The 15,299-nt window shown below is 42.3% G+C and overlaps 1 protein-coding gene across 1 annotated transcript; it reads right to left on the minus strand.

Annotated features, from left to right (window-relative positions):
* Nucleotides 1-9,591: 9,591 nt before the first annotated feature.
* LOC120740553 lies at nt 9,592-11,203 on the minus strand. Its single transcript, XM_040042986.1, has 2 exons — nt 9,773-11,203; nt 9,592-9,686 (listed from the first exon to the last, which is right to left on the minus strand). The coding sequence occupies exon 1, from the start codon at nt 11,176-11,178 to the stop codon at nt 10,216-10,218; it is 963 nt and encodes a 320-aa protein (XP_039898920.1). The 5' UTR covers nt 11,179-11,203; the 3' UTR covers nt 9,592-9,686; nt 9,773-10,215.
* Nucleotides 11,204-15,299: the final 4,096 nt, after the last annotated feature.

Raw genomic sequence — 15,299 nt, forward strand, 5'->3', positions numbered from 1 at the left:
GTGCTGGGCCTGGCCGAACACCAGCCATCCCCACCCGAGGAACAGACACGGGTGCAGGGAAGAGCTGGGCTCTGGCTGCCCTTACCCTGGGAGCCGGTGTAGGTGCAGGAGCTAGCTGGACCTCTGCTGCTCCCACCCGAGGAATTGAGACAGGTGCAGGAGTCGGCAGGGTCACAGTTGACCTCACCCGGGGAACTGGAACAGGCGCAGGCAACAGCTGGGTGTCCATCAACCCCACCCGAGGAGCAGGTACGGGTGCAGGGATGAACGGAGCCTCTGCCAGGCTGGAGACAGAAGCAGGGACCAGCTGGTTCTCAGCCACCCTCACCCGAGAAACTGATACAGGTGCAAGGGAAAGCTGGGCCCGCGCTGGGTACAGGAACTGGAGGTGGAGAGCGAAGCGCAGGAACAGTAACTGACACAGAGTTTAACTGACATGACCGGGGAACAAAAAAGTTAACCTGTGCAACCAGCTCTGCAGTGCTCAAACCAAATTCCTTTGCCAGTTTACGTATAGCAGACAAAACCTTGCAACTCTTAACCTTAGCAGGCATTGAATGCACAGTTTCAAGGAGTCCACGAGGAAAAACAGAAACAGTCTCATGCTTAGCAGGCACGGTCGAAGGGAAGTTTACACAGGTAGCGTCCAAGTTAACTCTTTCAAGTTGTGATACAGAAAAAAACCACAGCCTAAGAAACTGACGGAGCAACACTGGGAGTCTCAGATACAGGAGCTGGTTTAAAGATTAAACTGTTCATAGCAGAGGAATGGCTAATAGTCTCTGTGTCACCTGGCTCAGGCAGAACACTAGGAGTAGACGTTAAATTGGCTTGCTCAGCAACACAGGTCTCATTCTCAGTAACTATTTGAGAAGCTGAGAAAGCAATGGCTGGTTGAGGAGTTGGCTGGGAAATATCAGAAACGTCAAAAGACAAAACAGGCTGGAACATGAAACTGTCACTAGAAGGAGCATCAACTATAGAACACACAGTTTCAGGGGGTTTGTGCTCCTCAGCATGCACTGTTACATCTTGAGCTGACGATGCTAGTGGTGTGTGGCTGAGCTCAGACTGGGAAACCTCAGAATCTACAAGCTGAGTAAAACAGTTCTGCGGGGCTACAATGCTGGTAACAGTATGTAGGTGGGTCTGGTGTGGAATTACGGTCCTTTGTTCAGCTTACTCTACTGTGGAAACATCCATATTGGCTAACTCAGAGGAAATACTGCGAGCATTACCAGAATCTGAGGGCTCAAAAACACAAAGATCACTAGCGAGAGGAACTGGTGAATAATCTGACACTGAGGTGCCTCGCTGTGTAGCGTCTCTAGAGTCCAAACGCAAAGTGGCAGAATTGTCTGAGTTAGGCAACACAATATCCACGGAGCGCCAAACAGTGCTACTGACAGTGGTGGATAAGTCATGAAGTCCAGGTTCAGAAAGTTTGGGCTGAGTGTGTGACGCACAGTCACTCTTTCCCACAGTGCAGCCAGCTCAGCTGTACTGGAGCGACGGCGGCGTGAACGCCGTTTTCGAATCCTCCAGCGGACCGGGCTGAACATCCTCCAACTCTTCATACTGGAGAGGCAGCTCCGGGCGGATACGTACGGTGGAGATGAGGAAGTCCTGAATGAGGTGGTGTAGCGCGCCGAATAGCCAGGGGAGTCCGGAAACCATCCTCTGTAAACGAGTGGCTAACAACTCCTGGTATTCTGGAACTGGCAGCGCTACCCACTCTTGGCAATGATACTCCACCGTGTAAATTAAATCTGCCCGGAGCTCAGCAGAGGGATTGTGAGCTGCTGGGTCCATGTCGTGGTCGCGTTCTTCTGTCATGGTTGTGGCTGTGTGCAGGCAGGATGAGGACCCAAACGCAAGCTCACAGAGGCAGGAATGAACTCAAAACACAGCTTTATTGCTGGAGAGAAAAACCATACAAACTAAACTGGAAACTATAACATATTACACGGAGAAACACACGGCCATGAATGAGGGAGAACGCGACACAGAACTTCTTCTTCTGAAATGTTATTGACGGTTGGCAAACAACTGATTGGTGCATTACTGCCACCACTAGTATGGAGTGTGGACTGGAATGATGCCCCCCCCCCCAAAAAAAAAACACCCCCCAAAAAACAAAACAAACAAACAAAAAAAACTCAAAGCCTTTCAAACACTCTTCCCGCTTTAAAAAAAACCTGAAATAAAGTCTGGTAACTCTTACTGCCAGAATCCTTTTGCAATAGGTCAACCAGATCCAATTTCATTTTCATATTAATAAGGTTTTGGGATAATTGTCTCCTCTCCACCTGATATTTCTGACAGTGCAATATCACATGCTCTATAGTTTCTGTGTCTCCACAGAAGGCACATTTCCCCATATTATGTTTCCCAATCAAGAATAATGTAGCATTTAACCCAGTATGTCCAAATCTCAATCTCGATATGACCATCTCCTCTCTCCTGCTCCTTCCAGTGGTCCTCATTTCTCCTACCCCCCTTTGTATTGTATACAACCACCATCCTCTCCTTTCCTCCTCCCACTGCTTTTGCCATCTACCCCTCATTTCTTGCCGTATGATACTCTTCACTTCAGCTTGACCAAAACTAACAGCCAGGTCAACTGTCCCATGTTTTGTTGCTTGCTTCGCCGCTCTGTCTGCCATTTCATTCCCCATTATTCCATAATGGGCTGTTCCATAGAAACACAACTGTAAGAACCATCATGTTTATCCTGAATAGTGTTTGCCGAATTACTGCTAGAATATCTGCTCTCGCATCTGAGTGACTACCCTGTAAACTAAGCAATGATGCTCTTGAGTCTGAACAAACAATAGCTTTTAATGGCCTCATATCTTCCACCCACTGAACCGCCAAAAGAATTGCAAGCAGTTCTCCAGTGAATACTGACAGTCTATCAGTGATCCCTTTTCTTATTTTAACCATGAACTCTGGGACCACAACTGCTACACCAATTTGACTGGCTGAATCCTTAGATGCATCCGTATATAATTGAACATAACCATAAAACTGGTCAATGTAAGCCTGCACAGTATAGGAGTTTAAAATAAATGCCCCATCCTTAGTCTTCTTATCCAGTAGAGTGAAATCAACTATGGCTTCAGGAAGTATCCAGGGAGATACTGCTGGTAATGAAACTCTTTGACAAACGTCCAACTGATCCAGTTTAAATCCACTTGCTCTTCCACCCACAATCCACCCAAAGCTCTTTGATTTCCGCCTTTCTTTCTCCCAGCAAGGGTTGAGAACTGCTTGTGTTGGGTGATCCTGTCCATGGCCTTGAAGATTTGCCCAATAATTAAGTACAAGTTGTGTTCTTCTCAGTCCTAGAGGCATCTCCACCTGCAAAGCTGCAGTAGGAGTTGTTTTAAAAGCACCTGTACAGAGTCTTAGCACCTGACGTTGAATAATGTCTAACTTAACCAGAGTTGTGTCTGCAGCTGAACAGCATGCTACACCATAACACAGAACTGAGGGAGACGCAGACATAAATACACAGAGGGTTAACGAGGGAAGTGGGAGCACACGGGGAACACAGGTGACACTGATAATCATAACAAGACATGGCAGAAGTAAACGCAACACTGACGGGAGACTGTCAAAGTAAAACAGGAAGTACACAGCGGTTCAGACAGGAGGAGAGAGAGCACGACATAACGGGCTGGGGAAAACATGGAATAAAACACAAGGAGGGGAAACGAGGGCTCACAGATACACAGAGGGGCACACAGGGGGTAATCAAATAAGGAACATCTTAACAGAACAACCTAGAAACCAGGGCATAAATAAAGAACAAAACACATGAAAACTAAGCATGCTGGGCCAACATGGCCGAGGATCATGACAAGAAGAGGTGAAGAAGTCACTTGGATGAGTGATGAAATGTTTCTCCCACTAAAAACGTCCAGATGAACTTACTTGGATGATTGATCATGCGTCAGGACAGTAACTGAGGAGGTTTGGTTGTAAACTGTGGTAATAATAATAATAATAATAATAATAATAATAATTTCTATGTTCTTTTTCTTTGCTAACCTGGAGTTCTTCTTAAAACGCCTTTTATCGTGATCTTCATACTGTTAGTGGACTGTTGGTGAGTGCAATGACCAAAACTCTGCTCTAGCAGCGTAACCATTTTCTATGATTTTCTATGTTTTTGCACATTGACAGACATCTGGCCTGACACGCAGGTACCTCTAATTGGCTTTTGAAACTTTCCTCGGTTGCTGGCTTCTGTGCTGTCTCACACTTCAACAGACCATTTAAGAGAGTCTGAGATTCACTGCTTTTCTTTTCTATAACCTCCTAAGACCCGAACTCTTCCACGGCATGCATTTTTAATTTCTCTTTGATATTTGGGCATATTGGGCCCGATGAATGTAAAAACAAAGAATTACCAGATTTTTTTTAACCTTATTTTTGTTTTTAAGAAAAATAAGAGCCATATATGAGGATATTCATTTAAAATTTTGATAGAACAGTAGCAGTGTAGAGCAAAATTGAGTATTTGGGTCTAAATAACCCAAAATGTGATGTCCACATATGTGCAAAAATAAAATGGAAGCTCACAGAAGCACCTGACCTGCATCAGTTTATTATCTTATGCAGGCTACCAAACTCTGGACACATTGGCCATTGTGTCCTTTGAGTTTCTCAGATCGAAAAATGGCTTCAAGTTATGAATTAATAAAAAAATGATTCACACATGCACATTTTATGATTCATGTCCATGTTTCGATGTGAACTCATCCTTGAGCCGTGATATCTGTTTTCCAGTTCATGTCAAGCCTAATCCTTTCATTCTGTTTAATAAAGTTGTATTTTAATCAGACTCCAAAGTGCTTAATCTCCCAAACTGTCTGAGAAGCTGCAACTTGCTGACGTGAATTATTCCTCGGAGGGAATGATCGTTCATCATGAGCATCTTATTCCGGCTGAGAAAAGGCTGTAATGTGCAACATCTGGATATGCAAATCACTAACTAGAGCTTTGACATTAAGTGAGGTAGCAGTGCGTGTACAGAACAAGCCATCCAGCCTCTGCGAACTGTGTTCCTCACAGAATTTGGCTGTTGTGCCAGTTAAACAGCATTCATAGTTCAGGCTGTGTTTGCTGGGGTGACAGATACTCACACTGCCATAAACACAGCCATGCAAATCAGCTTTTATGTTAACACACACACACACACACACACACAGCTCATTCATTTTAAGTCTGTAAAAGCAGAAACAGATAAATGATGCACCAAGTCCTGTGCAAAACTATGGTTTCATTCAATGTTTGGAGCATTTAGACTTTTTTGTTACTTGTTAACATTCATTAATTCATTCAGGAAATAAGTTCATAATTATCTCAATAGACCGATCGGACCTGGTGTGTGTTGGTGGTGTGTAAGCATGACTTTGGTGATCCTCTCATGTGCACTTATAAGTACCACATATGTATATGTATATAAACCACAAATGTTATTATTGCATATATGCAATAATAATGTAGACATTTGTGGTTTTGAGTGAAAGGTTTCCAGTATGAAAACTGTATGACTGCAGCAGTTTTCTGTGTGTCATGTCTGTAGCTGTAAAAATGTTCTATCTATGGGTAATAAAATAACACACACACACACAAAAAAAAACAACCTTTCAACTTAAAGACACAAAGAAACAAAGCCTACATGAAAGAGTTGTGAGCTTTGAAGCACACGTCCCACCAATCAGAGAGAGAGAAGAGCATCTCATCATTTCAGCAGAAACAAGCCCGAGGGAGAAACCATCCTTCTGTGTTTGACTTCTTGACTCACATTTGACAGAGCGGCTGACACAGAAGCAACACAGCATTCACCACCAACAGCTGTCTAAATACAGAAACCTTAATAACCGTGGAGCGCCATGACCTGCCAATCAAAAAAACCCCGTCTTGCTCTGTATCCTTGGACGGCTGTTCTTGGCTTCATAAGGTTATCTGCTTATATATATATATATATATATATATATATATATATATATATATATATATATATATATATATATATATATATATATAAGCAGATATATATATATATGTTCTGAAGGCAGGACTGTGATGCAGTTTTCTGCCTCGCCACTAGAGGGCGCGGCCGTTTTGTGAGTAATGTTTGACTGGGATGGAAAATGGTGTTCATGAAGGCAGTGTGAATCACAAGTTATGCTCGGGAGCAGTTTATGTGGGTTCAATGAGAGTGTGCGTCCATAAGACTGGTGAGTTACAGGATATTTCTTGTGTAGGAAGGATAGCCTGTATGTTTTCTAGCTCTGGACATCCTCTGTTTGTACATTTTCTATAAGCTAAGTTATCGCTAAGCTAAGCTAAGCGGGCTAAGCTAAGCTAAGTTCGCCTAGGCCAAACTGAGTTCAGTTTGAGTTGGTGATTTGTTATGTGTATTTGCCTTCTTTAGTTGGCATCATAAGTGAGTGGGGCACAAGAGTTAAGTGATGGGAAGATGTTTATTTTCTTTGTTGCCAAATATGGTTCAGACTATAAGTAAAAGCCGCCAGCTTAGTATTAGGGCCTATAAGACAAGTATGTGGCTGTAATATGTTATATGGTGATTATTGTTGTCTATAATTTGATTGTAATTTGTGTTCTATTTTCCATTCTGTTTGTAGAACCACACACATACCCACACCCTCGCTAAATCTGCCATTAAAGAGCTGAACGGTCATCCCCTGTCCTCGTTATTTTCTGGAGGGTCATAGTGGCACTTGACCTGTGCACACCACCGTAGAACTGAACCTCATATCAGAAATCATCATAACAATATATATATATATATATATATTAGGGGTGCAACGATACACAAAATTCATGGTTCGGTTCGATACTTTGGTGTCACGGTTCGATATTTTTTCGATACAAAAAAAATGTTCATGCCTTTTTAATTTGTCATTTATTAAAATTATAAATATATCTTTTAACTCAAAAGTACAGTTTTTAAATTTAACCCTAACCCTTGTGCATGTTTTTTATTTTGACAGCGAATGCGCACCTGTGGACCACTTATGTGCAGCCCTGGTTATTTAGCTCATCATATTGCAGCCACAGAAATTCTTTTGTCCATGAAACCATAAAGCTGCACTTTCTTTTTGCCTTATAGTCTGATTTGTCATAACTTCTCCGTTTTGTGGTAAGCTGTTCTTTGGCTGTCACTTCTTCACCCTGACCTGTCTTATTTGGCTCAGCAGAACTGAAATGCTTTTACACGCTCACTCACATAAGCTCAGCGATTCTCTGCGCGATCAACCTCTCACATGTTTAAGCTTGCTGCGGGAGATTTCACTTGTCATGTTTGCATAGTAAGCTAACGATTAATAAGACGATGTCAGAGGAATTGGTGCACAAATTATCATCACTCACAGATCAGTGCTGTCGCTCTCTATACACAGTTCGCACGATTGCAAAGTGAAAGCAAAAAAACAAGCGCAAATTCAAACGCGACTTCAATATGTCACATATTGACAGTGGCTCACCGATGCCAATGACATAATTACCCAGCTACATTTCTGAAAGAATGCAAAAGCATTGACATATATTTTTCCTACAATAGCCCGACGGGCAGGGAAGAGATAGATTTTGGTAGCCCGACTGAAAAAATCGCTAGCTCCGGGACGTCAGGCTAGCGATATTGCAAGCCCTGTATCTGATTGAGGAATCACTCATCTTTGGAAAAGAGAGTTTATTACAGAGAAATGGCTCTTTCCAAAATAAAAGCTATACTATCCGCTTCTTCTGGGCTATATTCTCAGCAGCATAAGGAGAATCATGTGCTAACAGCTGTCTAAATGACTCGGCTAAAGTTAGTAGCATGCTTGTTGTTTTTGTCTTTGCACTAGGATGATGTCGGCGTAAATGTGCAGTCATATTCGTTGTGTTCCCACTAGTGCTTTCAGGTTAATCTCGTTGAAATGACGTTAACGCCACAACACGGCAAATCTCCGTTAACGAGCTACCGCCGATCGCTCCGTGCATGGGGCTACACGGCAAACACGTTAACGAGCTAACTGCGCTAACACACTAGTTCACACCAATGTAATTGAGCATTGCATGGCACATCCAACATACTGTTTTACTTTAGTCCATGACTCGCTTACCTTCACGGTCATACGTCACATGAAAACCAAAATAATTCCAAACGCCAGATCTGAATGTTGCAAGTAGAGCTTAACTTCTGTCTTGCTAGCTTGCCCTGCGCTCTTCCTTCTGACTATGCTGTCTGTGTTGAGCGCTCAGTGGATCTGCGCTCGACAGTGCAGCCTAGGCGGAGTAGTCGAACACAGATTCACTGAGCGCTCAACACAGACAGCATCGTCAGAAGGAAAATTGATAAAATAAATTACAAATGTTGTATTGTTCGATACATATGCGTACCGAACCGAAAGCACTGTATCGAACGGTTCAATATCGATACGAATATCGTTGCACCCCTAATATATACATATATATACACACATAGACACACACAGTGGGGCAAAAAAGTATTTAGTCAGCCACCGATTGTGCAAGTTCCCCCACTTAAAATGATGACAGAGGTCAGTAATTTGCACCAGAGGTACACTTCAACTGTGAGAGACAGAATGTGAAAAAAAAATCCATGAATCCACATGGTAGGATTTGTAAAGAATTTATTCGTGAGTCAGGGTGGAAAATAAGTATTTGGTCAATAACAAAAATACAACTCAATACTTTGTAACATAACCTTTGTTGGCAATACCAGAGGTCAAACGTTTACTATAGGTCTTTACCAGGTTTGCACACACAGTAGCTGGTATTTTGGCCCATTCCTCCATGCAGATCTTCTCGAGAGCAGTGATGTTTTGGGGCTGTCGCCGAGCAACACGGACTTTCAACTCCCGCCACAGATTTTCTATGGGGTTGAGGTCTGGAGACTGGCTAGGCCACTCCAGGACTTTCAAATGCTTCTTACGGAGCCACTCCTTTGTTGCCCGGGTGGTGTGTTTTCGATCATTGTCATGTTGGAAGACCCAGCCTCGTTTCATCTTCAAAGTTCTCACTGATGGAAGGAGGTTTTGGCTCAAAATCTCACGATACATGGCCCCATTCATTCTGTCCTTAACACGGATCAGTCGTCCTGTCCCCTTGGCAGAAAAACAGCCCCATAGCATGATGTTTCCACCCCCATGCTTCACAGGTGTTCTTGGGATGCAACTCAGTATTCTTCTTCCTCCAAACACGACGAGTTGAGTTTATACCAAAAAGTTCTACTTTGTCATGTGGTCAGATGAAACCATTCTCCCAATCCTCTGCTGTATCATCCATGTGCTCTCTGGCAAACTTCAGACGGGCCTGGACATGCACTGGCTTCAGCAGCGGAACACGTCTGGCACTGCGGGATTTGATTCCCTGCCGTTGTAGTGTGTTACTGATGGTGACCTTTGTTACTTTGGTCCCAGCTCTCTGCAGGTCATTCACCAGGTCCCCCCGTGTGGTTCTGGGATCTTTGCTCACCGTTCTCATGATCATTTTGACCCCACGGGATGAGATCTTGCGTGGAGCCCCAGATCGAGGGAGATTATCAGTGGTTATGCCGGCTTGTACACATACACGAGAGACACGAGAGTTCTTCTTCACTGATGTTTACTGTGCTTCTCTTAACGTACAGGTACACCGTAGAACTGGTGAATACAAATGTACAAGAAAATTATATTTCAGCATTAAAACATATTACAATATAAAATTCACAAAATATAAACAAACATACCACTTTGGCCTGCAAGTAGACAAACCGGTGTAATTGGAACTTAGGGCTTATTTCTTCTTTCTTAGCTTGACTTTTACACAGCTAGACCGTCACCATGCGCAGCTTCTCTGACCTTACCTCCCAAAACAGGAAGTGACCTCTGCCCTTACCTTATACTTACAAAATTAACTGGTTACTTTCCATGTATCAAATTAACTTTACACCAATCCGGTAGGCAAAAAAGGAAAATGTTAACATGCTCAACACAAAAAATAAAACATACAAAATAAAATGCGTTAGTTACATTATCATTACAAGAGCTCCGCCTAGTGGTCAAATACTAACATTTCACCAACTGTTACACTCCCACCATCACACTATCGCAACAGCATGTGTGATCCTAAAGGAATTTGACCCAACAATGAACTTAGCGAAGGTTAATCATTAAACATTATGTTGAGTCTTTACTCTGCTTCAAGTAAAAGTATAGTCTTATGTATGGGTCTCTCTAAAATCGTCTTAGTTGTGTGCTTCCCCTTATTGTCTCTAGTAGAGTCACCGATGAGAAGCTTAACTTTTCTGACTCTGCCGTCAGCTCCTGGAGTGACTTCCACAACTTTGGCGAGTTTCCATTGATTTCTTGGAAGACAGTCTTCTTGTAATAACACAATGTCATTTATTTTTGCATTTCTTCTGTTTTTATTCCATTTGCTTCTCTGTTGCAGGTTTAACAGATATTCCTTTCTCCACCTTGTCCAAAATACATTCGCCAAATATTGTACTCGTTTCCATCTTTTCTGGAGGTAGAGATCTTCTTTAGCGAATTCTCCATGTGGTGGTGAGATCACTGCTGACTTCATCGTCAAAATATGGTTGGGTGTCAACGGCTCCAGTCCTACAGGGTCGTTGATAGACTCTACCGTTAGTGGTCGACTGTTTACTATTGCCATAGCTTCATACATGAACGTTCTCAATGATGAAGTGTCTAATCTTGAAGCTGACTGGTCAAGAATGGATTTCAGAACATTTCTTATTGTCCGAATCTGCCTCTCCCAGACTCCTCCCATGTGGCTAGAAGCAGGTGGGTTGAAAACGAAAGTTATTCCCAGCTCTTTGACTTTCTCTTGAGTTGCTTGCGTTAGAAGCTCGTTTCTTGCACCGATAAAATTGGTGCCTTGATCACAATGCAGCTGACCTACGTTGCCACGTATTGCTATGAAACAACGGAGTGCATTGAGAAAACAGTCTGCACTGAGATCATCTAGAACTTCTATATGTATAGCTCTCGAGCACATACATGTAAACAAGAGTCCATATCTCTTCAAGTCTTTCCTCCCTTCTTTTACACAGAATGGTCCGAAGCAGTCCATACCGCTGTATGTAAATGGAGGGGTAGCTTCCAGTCTTTCTGGTGGCAGGTCGCCCATCCTTTGTTCTTGATTGCCTTTCCTGTACTTTCTAGTACAGTAGTACTAGAGCGCTGTAGTAGCGCTTTGTAGTAGCGCTCGTCTTTTCTGAGACGCCTTTCTAAACACTTCAGTCTGTGTTCTGCACAAAGTTTGTTGTTTGGCAAGTCAGGTCTTTCTTGTCTGAAGGGTAGTGGCATTTCAAAGTGGCCATCTTGCCTTTGTTTTATGCCTTCCTTTACTTTGGCTAGAAACAGTAGATCTTCTTGTGACATTGACTCTTCTTCAACACTTTTTTCAACAAAGTCCATCTCTAGCACATTAAGTATCTCGGCTGGAGTAAGTATTTCTTTGACTTTGTTTCTGCTTACAAAGTGAACTTCCGTTTTGAGCTTGTGAGCTGGTCCTACAGCTGGCAAGACTTGTCTAACAATAACACGATGGCTTACTCCTATTTCATCTTCACAATCACCTTCAGAGTCACTGTAGCCAATGATGCTCCAGCCAAGCAAAGATTTCTGTGCAAATGGCTGGTCTCGATCACCACTGACCACCGCTAGAGGGAGCAATGCTTGAGGACAGTTATATCCGATCAGTAGTCCAACTTCACAATCAAGCTTGGGAGCCATCTCCTTTGATAAATGTTTCAAATGTGACCAGTTCTCTGCTGTTTTGTTTGTGGGAATATGTGATCTGTTAGTAGGAATGTAGTCTCTGGTATAGCTTGTTGGTAGTTTGATTCTCGATTCAGAGTAAATGCCTCTTACTTGTAAGTCCTTTAACTTGCTGCTTGAAACAACTTTTGTTTTGGACGTTATGGTGGAAATCTTGAGTTTAACTGGCTCTAACATGGCGTTGAGCGACTGAGCTGTGTCTTTCAAGATGAAAGTGGTGTCACTTTGAGTATCGAGCAAAGCATACACCAACTTTTCATTCTCTGGTTCATCCACAGTGGATACATAAACTGGGATAACTGAGGAAGTACAACCTTTTGACTTTTGTTGCACAACTCTGTTGGATGTAACTTGGTTAGATACTTGCTCTTGTACTTCAGAAACCTCTGTTTCCTGGTTAGCCTTAAATTGTTGTTGGCTATTCTTTCTTTGTTCCTTGTCTCTTTTCTCTCTGTCTTGATGTAGACAAGTTGGGTGAGGCTTTTGGCATTTGTCACACACACTTCTGGAAGTGCAGTTCTTAGAGTTATGACCAGTCTTGAGGCAACCAAAACACAGTTTTTCAGACTGCACAAACTTTACTCTCTCTTCAACTGACTTGTCCATTATCTTGCGACATTTCTGAAGCGTGTGACCAGGTTTCTTACAAAAGAGACATGTGACATTTGTCCTTTCACTAGAGCTTGTACTAAGTGACTTAGCATTCAGCATGTAGTTTCTTTTGGGCTTGTCTTTGAATGCATGCTTGTCTTGTTCAGTTGGCTTTATTGCAGGCAGAGAAGTGATAGGATTACATGCAATTCTTGCTTCTTTATTCAGGAATTTGACAAAATGACTAAAATCTGGGAACATTCTGTGTTCATCTTGAAACTCTGTCACCATTCTGTTCCACCGTGCACTTAGCCAATCAGGCAGCTTTGCAGCTATCCTCTGATTTTCCACACAGTCATGCAAAACTTGTAAACCTTGAACATAAGGTATGGCTGACTCAACACTGCTTAGAAAATCTGCAAAGTCACGTAGATCTTTAGTGTCTTTGTTGTTAATTTTTGGCCATGACTGAATCTTGTCACGATATGATTTGCCTATCACAAAGGGATCTCCAAACCTGTCGTTGAGTATCTCCCAGGCAGCATGATAAGCGGTGTCTGTTCCAACCAGAAAGTGTCCTTCAATAGCCTTCTTCGCTGAACCTCCAACATACTTTCTCAGGAAGAATAGCTTTTCTTGAATTGGCAGATTCTTGCGGTCAACTAATGTTTGAAAAGACAACTTCCAGTCATTATACTGCAGTGGATCACCTGTGAAGACTGGAGGCTCTGGGATTGGGATTCTGTTTGCAGTGATAGCTTCAGCGAGCATCCTTACAAGATCAGTGGAGGGCGTTTCATTTGCACTACGAATTGCTGTTTGAGGGACAGAGGCTTGGAGAGGTGCAGTTTGTTGCAGAGCTCTAACTTGAGAGGGGATGAATGGTTTTGAGTTCACATTTGGAAAGCTTGGTTGCGGGAAGGAACTATCTTGTCTTACTTGGGAATGAACAGGAGATTTGTCTTCATCCTCACTATTCACACTTTCAGCATACACTTTCAGTCTTGCTTGTGCTGCATTACGCTTTTGCAATTCTCTCAAAAGTTCCACTTCCTTTCTCTTTTCATCTAACCTTGTCTTTATTGAGGTGCTCTCAGTTAGAAATTGAGCTCTTTTCCTTGCATCCTCAACTTCAAGTTCTCTGATTTCTTCCTCACACTGATGCTGTGTTTTCATTATTTTAATGACTTCTTCTGTAGCTGCTACATCAGCTGCAGCTTCTTGTCTTTGTTGTAGTGTGACCAGAGATGATTGCTTTGACATCCCAGAGATAGACCTTGACTTATATGTGATCCTTGAAGAAGCGCTGGATGAACTGCTGTCATACACGGACTCTGAATCAGGCCAGGGTATACTATTTGGATCACCATCTTCTTCTAAAAGGCACCGAGCCTTTGCTCTGGCAGTTTCACTGATAGCCATGCACACATCACATCTTCTGCGCATTTCAATATCAGGACTTTGTATTTTTCTGATCTCATCATGAATGTTACAGATGTCGGTCATACTAGTGTCTATAACACTTACAGCTTCAGGTATTAACTCAATGTCTTTACTCTTCACCATTCTTTTAAATAAGTTTATGTGGTATTTCCACTTCTTGTAAACTCGCTCAAAATTGTTTGTCAAGTCATTTAACTTGGCTTCTTGTAAGGATTGTCCCTTTTCAGTGAGAGTGCGTGTGCGCTGGCTTCTGCGTAAGCTTTCTGACTGTGTGCCTTCAGTAAATACTGAGCACTGTGGAGTTTCTTCTCCATTTGTCTGCTCTTTACTTTCATCATTTTGAAAATTATCATCAGCACTTTCTTCTTCAGTGGGCTGTATTGCATCTTCATTTTCATCTGCCATGTTGTCTTAATAGTATTTTCACTTGACTTTAACATTTACTTGATAAATCTTGATTTTAGCTGCTCCTTAATATGAAAGGTCACTTTGAATTTCAAATGGAACTGAGGCTTGATAACAATTTACAAGTGCTTTGTTACTTCCAAAACACGGACTTTTGTGCTTGCTTGACTATCTTTCACTTGTTAGCTTGCTTCTTTACGTATTCAATGCATTTGCTGGAGCATGTGATACTTCTCTTGCTAGTAGCTTCTCTTGCTAGTAGCGTCTCTTGCTAGTAGCGTCGGTCCAACCATCTCGTTGCCTTCTCCGGAGCAGTGGAGTGTTCTACTATGCCGGCTTGTACACATACACGAGAGACACGAGAGTTCTTCTTCACTGATGTTTACTGTGCTTCTCTTAACGTACAGGTACACCGTAGAACTGGTGAATACAAATGTACAAGAAAATTATATTTCAGCATTAAAACATATTACAATATAAAATTCACAAAATATAAACAAACATACCACTTTGGCCTGCAAGTAGACAAACCGGTGTAATTGGAACTTAGGGCTTATTTCTTCTTTCTTAGCTTGACTTTTACACAGCTAGACCGTCACCATGCGCAGCTTCTCTGACCTTACTTCCCAAAACAGGAAGTGACCTCTGCCCTTACCTTATACTTACAAAATTAACTGGTTACTTTCCATGTATCAAATTAACTTTACACCAATCCGGTAGGCAAAAAAGGAAAATGTTAACATGCTCAACACAAAAAATAAAACATACAAAATAAAATGCGTTAGTTACATTATCATTACAAGAGCTCCGCCTAGTGGTCAAATACTAACATTTCACCAACTGTTACAGTGGTCTTGTATGTCTTCCATTTTCTGATGATTGCTCCCACAGTTGATTTTTTCACACCAAGCTGCTTGCCTATTGTAGATTCACTCTTCCCAGTCTGGTGCAGGTCTACAATACTTTTCCTGGTGTCCTTCGAAAGCTCTTTGGTCTTGGCCATGGCGGAGTTTGGAGTCTGACTGTTTG

This window comes from Simochromis diagramma, unplaced genomic scaffold (genome assembly GCF_900408965.1).
Source record: "Simochromis diagramma unplaced genomic scaffold, fSimDia1.1 OVJJ01000433.1, whole genome shotgun sequence".
Lineage (NCBI taxonomy): Eukaryota > Metazoa > Chordata > Actinopteri > Cichliformes > Cichlidae > Simochromis > Simochromis diagramma.